This window comes from Haliotis asinina, chromosome 3 (genome assembly GCF_037392515.1).
Source record: "Haliotis asinina isolate JCU_RB_2024 chromosome 3, JCU_Hal_asi_v2, whole genome shotgun sequence".
NCBI lineage: Eukaryota > Metazoa > Mollusca > Gastropoda > Lepetellida > Haliotidae > Haliotis > Haliotis asinina.
Window position 1 is genome coordinate 24,187,748 of NC_090282.1, and position 14,545 is coordinate 24,202,292.

The following is a 14,545-nucleotide window of genomic DNA, read 5'->3' on the forward strand; positions in this document are numbered from 1 at the left end:
GGTTTTAGTACTTCGCTTACTGAGAACACAGCGGTTCAATACTAGCGAGTAGAGTGTGCGTGCATGGAAAGTAGCAGAACGACCGTGTACTTCACGTGTGGTGCTGCGGTGAGTCATCACGGAAGATCTATACCTGATGGACGCGCCAGAACAAGGACAGGTAGGGAGGAGATCACGTGCTGCAAGCGTCCATTGTTACCGCGGTAGGTGATGCAGTATAGCGTGTAGATTACGAGGCAGGGGCGTGACTCATGAACACACCATGGCGGGCGGGGAGGGCAACATCGGTGGCGCTGAGGTAAGAGTTGTAGTCAATGTTGTTGTAGTTATGCTATTCTTGCCTCCGAGGGTCGTACGTTGTCGTTATTTTAAACATTTTGCTTTTCTAACTCTTGGAATATGGGATATGAGGTAATGTCTGTCAGAGTTGTAGGAGACAGATTTCGTTAGTGTCTTAGACAAGACAATATACTCATCGCGATAAAATAATTGGCCGTTATTTTCATGGGATTGCTGTATTGAACTCTCACGTCTTCAGAGTTTAAATCCCACTCATCGTAATATTGCTTGAATATTATTGTGGAATAAAACAGACCTCACTCACTCTTCAGCATTACTAGACATGGATTGTTTGTACGATGTTTGCAAACTACCATCAAACAGCAGGTATCGTAATTAAAGCAATGCACTTTGCGGCGACATATTCAGATTTTGTCACTGACATCGGTCATTTGACTTCTTAGAAAAGAGATAAAGAAATCCAAATGTCAGCGTCGTCTGTGTATCACAACAACGTTGTCATGGACGTTTACCGTCAATGGTAACCAGCGTTCTCAACATCAAAGGAAGACTGTGGACGACGCGACTTACTTGTGCGAAGTCTTTGATGTGCAACGTCGTCGGCGCCGTTGGAGGTTGCCAAGTGGTCGAAGGGAATGTCAACGACGTTGATGCAGGAAAAAGTACATGTCATCAGACAGGAATTAATTTCCCCTGCACTTGGTGGAATTAAATGCCTGACTGCACAAGTGATATATCGAACATAGCTCAGAGTAAAGCGATAAGCAGTGAACATAAAGGGCCTTCATAGCGTGAGAGAGAGAGAGAGAGAGAGAGGGAGAGAGAGAGAGAGAGAGAGAGAGAGAGAGAGAGAGAGTTTATTATCAATATACGTGGGTTGATATCGGATATCACAACAGTAGTGACGTAAGTGTACAATCTAAGGGCACGTAACCGTGTTCCTGGACCAAGTATGGCGACATGCTCGTACCGTAAGTACTTCCCATTGGTGTCGTTCTGGAACTAGCCAAATGTTGTCTTGCATATTGCCGAAATGGCGAACGTAGCGAAAGGAATCAGGCGACCTCAGTCATGACTGACACGATACTCGAGGCAGCATGTGAGGTTATTTTGGAAGGAAGAGAGCACAGAAGTGAATGACATGATGGGTCGACATTGCACATGTTTTCGTTCCTTAACCGAGATATATTTAACCCGTTGCTCATGCAGCGGTTTTTGTAATTATGTATATTTAACGCCGTTCTATGTTCTGCATGTTGTTCAGTAAATCGGCCTCTTCCTACCAGCATTCAGTACTACCAACATTACCCTCAACTAGCATGTGAAATATAGATACTCAAAACTGCCAAGTCCTCCTGACTGACAAGTCTGATTTCTGTTTGATAAAAACAGTGTACTAGAAATGTCTCACTGAACAATACAACTGCCTGGCCTCAAACGTAAATCCGTTATAAGAACGCCAGTGCTTCAGGGAGTAAATCGCTTTCAAGATGTTCAGAGAACAGATTTGATTTTTTTACAAGCACTTTGGTCCTCTGTTAGATCCCCTGTTCCCAAGGGGTAGATCTTAGCGTTGAAACGATCAACTGAAACGTTGGCAATGTGTTTACCGATCATGTCTCTAGACGAACAGAACAAAATAATTCAGAGCACTTACACCAGGTAGGCTGATGAAGATTGGAGATGGGAGAGAATGTGTGACGATGTTCATGTATTTACGCTGGGTTTACACTGGCGGGCTCCATGACAAGCCGGTAACGAACCCGACGGACTGGTTTGGGGACATTCGAGTTTTTGCGCAATCGTTGTTGCCCGGTCAAAGGTCACCATGCACTTGCACCATCGCACAAACACAGACACAAAGATACACGCACAGGTACGCACACACTCTCATGTTAATAGTGATTAATGTTTTGGACGTAACATCGAAATAAAAAGCCATCATTTTACTTGATAATTTATGCGAAAAAAACATTTCCATTATTTTAGATGATGCTTGTAATTTTGAACTTGGACGAAAAACTATTTCCTGGAAAACTATTGAAGACAGTATGTATTTTAGTTGCAGACACACAGATCAGAGTTGAGTAGTTAAGAGTGAACAGAAGCCTTTGTCATCTGCACATATCTTCCAAGTATATGTGTACTGACACAAACTTTGACTTTTGCATTTTTAGTGCACGAGAAAAGTCCTTTCTTTTACCTGCTTCACTTAATTTGAATGTCTCATATCAGTGCTGGGTGGTGTTGAATGTCTGGCACATCAGTATTTATGGGTGTTGAATGTGTGGCACACCAGTATTGGTGGATGTTGAATGTCTCTCATTGAATGTCTTGCTCATCAGTATTGGTGACTGTTGAATGTCTGGCACATCCGTATTGGTGGCTGTTGAATGTCTGGCACACCAGACCTGGATATAGTTGAATGTCTGGCACACCAGACCTGGATATAGTTGAATGTCTGGCACACCAGACCTGGATATAGTTGAATGTCTGGCACATCACCCTTGAGGAGCCTAGCTGCATTCCGATCATGGTGTAATATCATTATATTTTACCACCGAGGTCGTTCTTGACGAACCAAGAATTATAACCACATCTTCTGGTGCATGATCCCACTTTTACAGGAAGGCTTCATGAGGCACATTACACATGAACAGGTTACAGCATATATTTAGAGGACCAATATTTCACGGATGTTATATCATGTCATTTAGGCACCTCCGATATCCAGACATCATGACTCTGATATTGAGATGCAGCTATATCTTTCAATTTCTAAGAACAGACAGGACAGGAGCTAGAGAGAACCTTTCTTTAAACTGTTTGAAACTAGTGAAATCAGGTTTTGTGAAGAGTACTGGCACAAAAACCGAAGGAAGTAACCACAGTTGTTTTCAAACTATTGCCCATTTCTCGTTCAATATCCTCGTTAGCAGTGTATTACGTTTCCATAATATGAAAACATATACCCCGAAACAACTTTGTCTCGGAGGTGACGTTACTGTCACCGTAGCTATTATTGGCAAATTAGTGCAGAATATATCACACCGATAAGAGTAATGTGATAAAACGTTTTGACGTAGTTTCGACATATACATCTGTTGTACCATAACAAGTGTCAACCACGTCAACGTGCCAGACCACCCGATCCCCTTTGTCACTTCTAACGACAAACATTGATTTATGATTAACAGTTTTAACCCAGATCTTTACGGGTATAATCGAAGTTGAACTCTTTACACTTTTTTGTGACAGAACATCCTGTATCTTCGCAGAGAAAGTATGTAACGACCATAACATTGGATTAAAAGTAAAGTTTTGATAATTTCGATAACGTGTGCATCTTCCTGTGGAAGGTTTTGACGTCAGCAGTCGGAAATGTACGTCAAAATGTCATGTTATAATCCCACCGCCCACTGTAGGGCGTTAGGGGAGAGATATGTCGGACACTGCCAGACCGGTTACAGCGGCGGGGGGTATTTTAATTAAAATTAAAAAGCTTACAACAGAAGTCGCCCCATGGTAGCAGGTCCCTAGCAGCAGACACTGTTTGGATTGTCTGGTCCGGGTCACTTACGGTGCTCCCTCGTATTATTGAAATACTCTTGAGTGCGGCGATGAAGAACTTCCCTGGGCGTAAATGGAATTGAAATAAATTGAATATGATGAGACATGATATGATAGCGTTTCGTATCAGCTCTAGCGTGAAGCCCATTTCTGGTGTCCCTTGCCCTGGTATTGCTGGAATATTGCTAAAAGCGTCTTAAAACCATACTCACTCACTCGAGTCATATCTAGACTGATTCTGTGGATTATTCTAAAAACAATCCTGCCATGTCATGGTCAATTCTGTGAGTTCATTTGACTCGGGGCACCATGAGTACTTAATCGGGAGGTTGTTTATCTCCAGGCTGGCGGTCACACACAATGGTCAGTATGATTGGATTTAGGTGATTGAACCGCGTGTGGTCCAAAGTCAGGCGGGATTAATTATGGCAGATTAACTAGAGTTTCATTCGTCGGTGACAACAAAACAGATGGTCCCCTCAAGAGATTATGTATACACTTGAAGAGATAAGGAATCTTTGTTTCTGGCATTTCTGATGTAGGTTATCGCCGCATAAAAACGGCATCATTGTTTCGTAGTTCGATCTACACTTGGTCTAGTTACTGATGATGACATGATGAATTTACGAACGTTTGAATTAAAATGATGAACACTTTTTTATGAACCACAGTGAGTGAGTTTAGTTTCACGCCACCCTTAGCAATATTCCAGCCATATGGCGGCGGTCTGTAAATAATCGAGTCTGGACCAGACAATCCAGTGACCAACAACATGAGCATCGATCAGCGCAATTGGGAACCGATGACATGTGTCAATCAAGTAAGCGAGACTGACAACCCGATCCCGTTGGTCGCCTCTTACGACAAGCATAGTCGCCTTTTATGGCAAGCATGGGTTGCTGAAGGCCTATTCTACCCCGAGGCCTTCACGGGTCCACAGTCAGTGACTTGGAATCGTTGCCTTTTTAACAATCTTTCACACCCCGGCGCTCCATCATCGGATAGGTTTAGGCACAGTCATAACAGAAAGATACGCTCTTTGAAAACAGGTTTCCAGTCGTCCTTCCAGTGGCCCAGGGTGGGGATTGGGTAGCCTAGTGGTTAAAATGTCCGCTCGTCATGCCGAAGAACTGGGTTCGGTTCCACACTTTGTACTAAGTGTGAAGATCATTTCTGGGGTCCCCCGCCGTGATATTGTTGGAACATTGCTTAAAACAGCGTAAAACCAAACTCACTGCGGTGGTCCTGTCGTCAAAGACAGCACTCTATTCAGAGTACTTTAACATGCTAGGATCCGAAGATGGTCTGTCTGAATTCCCAAATAACCCTGAATATTCTTGCTTTGTCAACACTTACACCGTTCGCTTGGGTTCTTCTAGAACGGCATGGGTTTCTCAGAACTCAACTCACAACTTCCTGAAACCACATCGGTGCAGTACATAGCTTGTTCGTGTACAACCTGCGATGAGTGGCTCTGCTGCTTATTATCAGAGGCTTAGAAGCTCTGGAAAATACTTTCAATACTATTTTGGACATTGGAATTGGCAAGTCGACATAATCGATGTCTTTAAATGACGTTTTTTCCAAATTGATCCTTTCAAAGTGGTTCGGTTATTCCTGTCCAAGCACATGTCGAAGCAGGATATTCTTACTGGCACAGAATATTATTCTGGTCGGTACTTAAATGTCTTGAGATTTTTCAGACCCGTGTTATATTCCCGGGGAAATGAGGCGAATAGCGAGAGGTGAAAATCACAGAGGTGCAAAGCATGTTTTTCTTCTTTGTTAACGACCGAGTGTTATATCATACGTAAGTGACTTTTTATAAACGTGGTAGCATATATTTATAAATCTGCATATTGTTAAGTTGTTACATCAGAGGCGGGGCTCATTTCGTGATACGAGACCACGGTTATTTAGTACTAGCTGGAAACCTATTAGGCTATGCTTCACGTAAGGCTGTGTTGATACATCAGATTACACACTTGATCCATGACATTCCCATCGCTGTCATAACGAACGGGGATTAACGTATTCCACACTGGAAACAGAACGTTTAGATTGGATAACACGTATCGGGATAAATAATTTTCATTGGTGTACGACAAGCAAACTTCACCTTGACTTTTATTTCTTCTCTTCTTTTCGATGGAAATTAGATTAACTGCAATACAATAAAACTAAAACTATGTCTTAGAAAATGGTTGACAACATTAAAGTAGCAAATATAACACTTATGACAAATGGCTTCACATCAAATACCTCTTACATGAGCTTACTTAATATATACGTCTTGCATTAAGAAAACTCACCTCAGATTAATATAACAAGTTACTTCAAAACCACGCAAACAGAGGAACGATTTAATATGCATGCCAAAAATACCCTAGCAAATTATTATACAGTCCAAAATAAACAGAAATAGGTCACCGTTGCTGTATTCCCACAAAGATAACTTGGACTTCTTGAGAAACATTAACTTGAACTATGCAGACAAACTGCCTTGTTCATCCTGCCAGGTGCTATGTGATATGAGAAATAACATGGTTGTGCATAATTTTAATATTATTGAAAACATAAGGGTCAAGACGTGAATGGTCTCGTCGTGAATTTTGAAGAATTTTGGTTGGTCATAATGGTGGACATTCTAAATGTTCATGCTATCCAACACTGGTTGGTACTGCCCTGATTCCAGCTGGAATGTCGCCTCATACGCGTTATACAACATGAAGTTAGTCCAATGTTTTCTGTAAGGTAAACTAGGCGGGAGTAATTAGAGAAACTATGTTAATATGAGGTCTGGAGGAGTTATATGGAAATAGTTCAGTGCTGACAACGTGGTGGTAATACAAACTGTTTGAGGAGGGTGTTGTTTCTCTTACATCTGGAATGTGAGAATGCAAGACATTTATCACGTTTTTCTTCGTCACTCATAAGATGAAATCTAATTGTATTCTGTATGTAATCTTTACTCGCCACCGAAGCTTCTCCCCGCACTCCCCCAAAACTGCTTCTTTATCAAACTGTATCTCGTGTGCTGTGAAAACGATCATTAGCGTAGATAAGGTAATATGTTTTAATTACATTATGCAAAATGTGTATTTTTTCGTCGCTTTTGAATAGCTGTTTTGTTATCTAACTTTGTTTACGGATTTCTTTCAAAGCTTTTGGTTTGGTGGTTGAGCTACGTCATTTTAATTAAATAATTAAGAACAAATATAATAAAATGTCATTAAACTGAAACATTCAAAGGTTCAATCTCTTCTTCTGTTGAGTATCTTTGATGTTTAATTATCATTTCCTTTTATGAGAGCAAGCCGGGCTGATAAAAAGATAACTTGTTCTCTCCTGAAGCTGTGGATGTCTTCGACAAAGACAGCTTATCGGGTCCTATTAGATCCAGTAACCCTGGGGTGCCGATCATTGAGGTAGGGACAGGTATGCTGTTCGCCTATGTGATTTCCTTGTGTATCAGTGCTAATAATATACAATACACTTGTTGTATATCATCCCTTCGTCATTTACCCCGTTTTATAGAATGTCAATCCAGGTAATTTGAACCAACCCTCTATGACGGCAACTATATCTACTATCCTCATTATCATTCTGACCACACAGTTGTATTTTGTATGTCTGATAAGTGGTGTAAATCACTAGAGGCTGGGCACGACCCACCGTAGCTCCATACTGTACCATAGAGTTACGAAGGGTTCAGTGCCACGAACGTCTTGTGGATAAGGTCCCTGATCTGGGGCCGTTTAATAGGTTTAACCTTAGCCCCCATTCTTCAGCATTGCACCTTAGTGACTCACGATCTCCTTTGTGCTTTGTGAAAGAGGGTCCAGGTTATGAAATGGATTGGTAGAATCATGTATCCACATTTACATACAACGGACGATGCCATGTGCTGTGTGTCACGTGTACATTGGACTAGAACATCTCGCCAAGGTTTGCGAGACTCGAAGGCCATTTGTTATTCAAAACGGGTAGCGTTCCCAACGTTATGTGTTCGATGTGTTTTATGTTCTTGCTGTCTCCAAAGATAATATGGTAATATTTTCTTAGCTAGGTCTGCTTGCTTTAACGTGTTGGTGTTGGTGTCTTCACTTCATGTATCGCTTGTACACAGTTCCTTCAGTTGGAGCAAGATCACACCACCCGTCACAAGTCTCAGCTTGTTAAAAGCGTAACCACGAGACATTCAAATATCCCATAGCATTCCAGGACACAAACTTTTGACCGCCATCAAATATCTACAGTATTCCTCCACACAGCATACAATTGTGGCATGTTATTGGACAGACCCATATAAACAGGGCGCATTCCTTACTCAATACTCTTAACTGCTCTGCACCCAGTTTATTCATTTTATTATTAAGGTGTAGGGAACGACAGCGTCGAATTAATTTATCAAGACGTCAGTTGACTGGATCACACCAAATTGTGAACGATGACTCAACAAACGAGTGTGCAACATGCAACCATGACAACAATCTTGGTCTGCCAGGGTGAAGCCTTCCTCATATCCCCTCGTACGTGGCTAACATCATATATACATCAAACATTCACTCTTGTGTGTGGTATGCATGCACTTGTTCATGAAAGTTTTCTGTCAAAAATGATAAAGTGTATGAATATATATGAATATTGATGATACCATACTCTTTAGAAAAAAAGTGTCACAAACATCAAGTTTGGCGTCAGTTATTCAGTAGAACGTTGCCTGATCTGAAGGAACTATAATATAACGGTTGATTGTTAGTAATACTCTATGTTAGAAATATACTTTGTATCCAGATTCAGTGTTAACGGTACACTGTGTATCATGATAATCATTGTATCGAAATTCATTGTTAACAAAATATCATGTATCGTGGTTCTTTATGAAGAAAGTCTTTGTATCGAGAATAACTCCAACAATACGCTGTGAGTTGCGATTCATTGTTGACAGTATGTCTCGTGAATTGGTGTGAGTATCAAATGAATCGCAATTGTTTGTTGACAGTGGAAATATTATCAATATTCTTTGGTCACATTACGCTAGGTGTCACATTTCTTTGGTCACAATGCGCGAAGTGTCATAATTCTTTGGTCACAATGCGCGAAGTGTCACAATTTGTTATCAACACTCTTCACGATTCATTGTTAACACTACGATATGAATCTTAATCATTTGCATCAATATGATATCCATCGCGAATGTTTGTAAATACAACGAGATTTATTGATGTATGTAATATACCATTTCTGATACACTGCTATCTGCCCAGTTATTTCGATTCCCAATAGGGCTGGGACGGGTAACCCGGATACCCCGGACGGGTGGGTAATGAGTTGGACCCGGGTAGCCGTCGAAATACCCGGACCCGTTGTTGTTCCGACTTATAGATTAAACGATGTAATAAGTTATTCTTTCATGCTTAAAATGTTGTATTGTCTTTGAAGATTAAGTCATAATTGTGCAGTCGCCTGTTTCGAATATTACTCATGGTTAAGATATTGAATACACGAAATTGTAGCCTCCGAGTTTGAAGAATATATTGCCATGTCTTTGATGTCATGAATTAACACAACGGGTATCCGGGTAGGGTAGGGTAATAAGAGGAGCGGTAGCCGAACAGAAACTTTGGACCCGTACCATCCCTAATTCCCCAAATACGTTTCCAGGGAAAGCGTACGCTCACATTAAACAGTGGACAATAATGAAAGGTGCAACAAAATAACTACAAATAGCTGAAGCATGGAACACTCAATAGAGAATGAAGTCTATTATGTGTCATATTGTCGAGTGTATATCAAGGTGGACATCGATCCAGTCCTACTGTCCACAGATTTAGGTGACATCAGTCACTTAATGTACGTCGTAGATACTAATGTAGACGGTGTCTCCAGTCGTGCTAACAGAAGAGTGGGTATTGTATAATTTGTGACTGTAGTATAATATAAACATGTATCTGGTAGCCGTTCCTTCTTACAAAACCTCATTACCCGTTGACAGAACTGGAGCTGTTTAACAGGTAGAGGAATGCTTCAGACTCTAGCCGAGCGTATGATCACTTTTAAACATGTTCCCTGAGTGAAGAAGCAAAATGAGCGTTAAGGGTAAAAAGTCTCTCTCTCGTGTGCATAGACAAATAGTGAAGGTTACTGAAAGTCAAGAGAATTCATCGTGGATTTATTGGTATTCGTGTATTTTGTTATTTTGTTTGACATCTGGCTCTAGATTCTCATTATTATTCATTGTAAAAACAGCGGCACTGAACATGTGTTGCAGCCTGCTAGGTGGAGCGCGAAGTGTATGTCAATATATAAACATTCATCAATTGTAGAAAGATTTAGAATACATATCGATTGAAACTCGTGATGGTTAAAATAAGTATTGTTAAAATACCATTTGAAAATAGCCTAATTCTAGATCTGGATGATGAATGTAATCTGTAATATGTAATATTTAAAATTTATTTTAATGTCGTTTTCTTTGTCAGGTAACCGACCTCGCGCGATGCACCGTTGTGAGCAACACCGCTGTCGATGGTGTTGACGTAGTGTGACGTAGAGGCCATGATGGCGGACCCTTCTCATGGCTCCCCTCAACACAAGGCCTACAGTAACGTGAGGTTTGGTCCAGGACACAGGCAGGGCCCTTTTCCAGCATATGACATGAGAGTCGACGGAGGCACGGCTGTACGAAACACTGTTAAGAACATGGTCAGCAATCTGGAAAACGTCATCACGAACCTACACGGCATTGTGGGCGATTTACGAGTGCTCGTCCACCAGATTGATGTTGTGACCAATAAGATTGATGGGAAGTACGGTGTTTACTGGGAGAAGTCCGGTTTGAACCACGTCAGTAATACCCACGAGAAAGTATCGAAGGCGAAGGACATGGATTCTTTTGGTGTGTGTAGGTGGAAAATGTTGCGGGAAAAGTACGATTCCACTGAATTTTCTCCCGATATTGATTGGTCGTACTTAGGACTGGGCGAGTGCAATAAAAAGCCCGACACGAAAGGCGTAGGAGGCAGGAAACTTCATTCCAAGAAACTCCGACGAGTCAAACATATGGACTCATCTGTCGACTCTTCGGGGGTAAGCACTGACTGCGACCTTGACAACGACGACTTCCGGTTACAATTTGGAAGTGATTTAGGATTGTTCAAATCCCCTAATGGAAAATTTGATCTCCATGGTGACATTAATTTCGATTGTTTGGAAATGGACGGCCATTCCAGTGACCTGGACTCTGACGTGAAGGCAAGTGTGAAGTCGAGGAATATCTCCCTACCCGCCCCCGTGCCTCAACACGCCTACTGCAGGGATGTTACCGGTGGCTGTACAAAGGAAACTTACTGCGGAATGTATGAATCACTTATGGAATCCAAATTAGAAACATTATCCAATTGTGACGCAAACAGTGAATTTTCGGAGGAACTAGAAGACGATTTACCGCCTGTAGTAGATGATGTACCTTCTGTGAAGTCATTAGACTTTGAGGCGGAGTACAACCGCCATGTTAATCCTTGGACATCTTTCGGTTTGGTGCACATCGACTCCACACAAGAGTCTGATGAGGTGCTGTCTGAAAGCGCATCAGACATTCTCAACGACAACTACATAGAAACCAGTTACATCAATCCTGGCTTCGATGACGTTCAACCACTTGTGCAGCAGACTATATGTTAGCTAATGCCCATATTGTTTAGTTCATGGAATTAGGTTACTGTTGTTACTTTTATGCGGAGGTGTTCTTGGTGCAAGTCATTTATTAATATTCTTCATAGTCCTTGGTCGTTTCACATTTTCTTCATATACATGCATCGGTAACTGTCGAAAGAATGATATGACGAATGGAGGCAATGTATGGACTCCTTGAATAAATCGTATCAGTTATCACTCCTACCTCTTTGACATAACAATGGCAGGCCTATCGAAAAACAAGGAATGACTGTCCGACGAGACAGATTTCAAGAGAAGCAACCAGATCAGATTTAGAATTTGTCTTCAGGAACACGTGCTTATCGTAAGAGGTAACATATGTTATCTTGTTTGACACGTCATCCTTCCCCAACCGCTCATGCTGTTGATAATTTCATTGTCTGGTCCAGACTCGATTATTTTCAGACGGCCGCCATATAGATAGATTATTTCTGCGCACGGCATTGTTCCTCACACAACAACAAACAAACAACCAAACAAAAATAATGGCAAAATAGCGGTGAAAATTATAAGAATGGATCGTTGAAAATCAGTGTTCAGATTAAGTATGCTCAAGACATATTGCTGTTGTTCGCATCCGTTGTGCCTTTTAGCCAGTACATGTAGACTGATTACTTCTCAGTACCCATCTGATCGGTCCTGTCTCGCGTAGTGTAGAACGTTGTCATTTGGAGAAGGTAATTGCTACCTCTTTGACTAATACGGAACCGAACAGGGTGATATCGGTTAAAGCACAGTCTGTTGTGGAGGATTTCCCGAGTTCGTGTTGGTGGTGGGTATCTTTCATTCTAAGGAAACAGCTGACGCATGGTGCTAACAAACCTGGACATATGCTCAGGGCGACGTGGGATTCAAACCCATATTCATATGTTGGCGACCTTCCCCCAAGAGAATGGGGCGGTTGGGTAGCTTGCTGGAAAAGCGTTGGCTCGTCATGCCGAAGACCCGGGTTCGACTCGCCACATGGGTACAATGTGTTAAACCCATTTCTGATGTCCCCCGCCGTGATATTGCTGAAATATTGCTAAAAGCGCCTTAAAACTAAACTCACTCACTCTACCAATAGATCTTAGGGATTCGACAAACCCAAGCTTATGTTAGATATGGGTTTCACGGTGATCTTAGCGTAAAGATCACTTTGTTGAACGGGCCCCTGGGGGGGTTAAGGCACACGTCTCTGTACAGTGATATGTGGTGTGTGGGGTTTTGTGGAGGTGTTCCAAGTAAGCCCTTGATCATTCACACCTTTACAGAGAGTGCAGATGGATGACTGGTGTCCACATGTATACAGTGAGAATGACATTCGGAGGCGTGCATATGACGCAGACCTTTAGGTTTCAAACTATGCACATGAGGCAGACCATTTTCCCATTGATGTTGACCCATGTGGTCTTGCAGCTGATTGGTGTTTGTTTAGTTGTTTGAAGATTAGATTTTTTCTTTGACCAATTAACTTAGTAAATGCTGATCGATCGTCACTTAATCGTAATATATGAAAATTATCCATTTGAATACTACTTAAGGGAATGGAAATTTGGCAATGGCATTGATCCTAGCAATGAGGTTGTAGATATTTATGTGAAGGGGGAACTGTGTGCCGACTGAACAATAGAACATGAGAATGGAATCCCTGGCGCTGGCTTGACAAGAACTGTGGATCAATAGTCTCGCCGTCGAATGACATCATCACAGTGGTTACCAATAATCACAACCACACCTGTACACACTGAAATTAAGGTAAATGTTGCATTTTACAAGTATCATAATATGACATACACATGAATATATAAATACACTGCAACGTGAACTGAAACAAGGTATACTCGTCTCATCGACCGAACCATATTCCATATGAAGTCACAGACACTTGAACATTTGGGTTGAGATCAACGCCAGCATACCAGATGATGCACCAGTCTTACCGACAACGTTACCAACCAGTGTACAGAGGGTGGGACGATATGTGGGACCACCTTCAAACCATCAGGACACACACCTACAACCTCTTGGAAGGACACCATAGTCGCCTGAACAAAATCGTCAGATAGGTTCACCCAAACATTCTTCGAGACCATCTTCTTCCTAAAGTCAATACAAATGTCCACTGAATCACAACTGAAACAATATGCAACCGGGGGCAAACTGCTCTAGAGAAGGAAAAAAGTCTGACTGGGTGAGAACCTTTTTGCTCTGAAACACCCATAGAATGACGGAATCACCCTTATGGACAATGCAGATTCTGGTTCTTTCAGCTGTTGCTAGCTTGTCACAGACATAATCCTTGCCGTTCAAAGCTAGGTCTGCCCCATGTGCATTAACCGAAGTTCGATACGTCTCAAAAGGTATACTTTTAAATCAGTTTGATATACACATTGCACCATTATTTACGCGCCCATTACAGTGCTCGCAGCTTGTATATTTTAAGGACGCTTCATCCGATTTGTATTTAGGAGAACGAAGGAGTATTAGCTAGACTATAAAGGCAGATGGGATGGGTGTTTTCTCGTACCATTGAATATTTATTGGAGAACATGTTGACTAATTTATGAATGCAGAAAACAGTTAATGACTGACAAAATGCCCTGGTTAACAAGTCACCAGCTGTGAGGTAGGTCCACTGGCATTGGTGTGGGTGTATCTGTGTAATTCATTCTTTGTAAAGAAACAAATTTGATCAATATTCAAATTCTTCAAAAATATCACCAGATACCTGGTCACCAATATGTTATTGCAAAAAGGTAGGGGATTATCTATTTCTGATTTATAGGAAGCTGCATATGTGGTTGTACATGGATTTTGAAAAAACAAACTCTAATCATTCCATTAGCATGTCCTACATTTTGTGCAAACACCCCAATTAATTGATATTCACATGATCGTGGTCTCAATAAAATTCACAACTTACAGTGAAAGGTGCCAGTATGTTGATGTATAGTTCAGTGACATGAAACAGAAT

The 14,545-nt window shown here is 41.5% G+C and overlaps 1 protein-coding gene across 4 annotated transcripts in view; it reads left to right on the forward strand.

The window, feature by feature from the left end:
• Positions 1-11,766, forward strand: part of LOC137277709 (uncharacterized) — a 55,871-nt gene extending 44,105 nt beyond the window's left edge. For 3 of the 4 annotated variants that reach the window (XM_067809598.1, XM_067809595.1, XM_067809596.1), the window contains one exon: positions 10,356-11,766. In XM_067809598.1, coding sequence (XP_067665699.1) covers positions 10,432-11,556 — 1,125 coding nt within the window. In that variant the 5' untranslated portion in view covers positions 10,356-10,431 and the 3' untranslated portion in view covers positions 11,557-11,766. Of the gene's footprint in view, positions 1-181; positions 299-10,355 lie in introns of those variants that run through there. The other variant, XM_067809597.1, reaches the window with a different exon arrangement.
• The last annotated feature ends 2,779 nt before the right edge of the window (positions 11,767-14,545 follow it).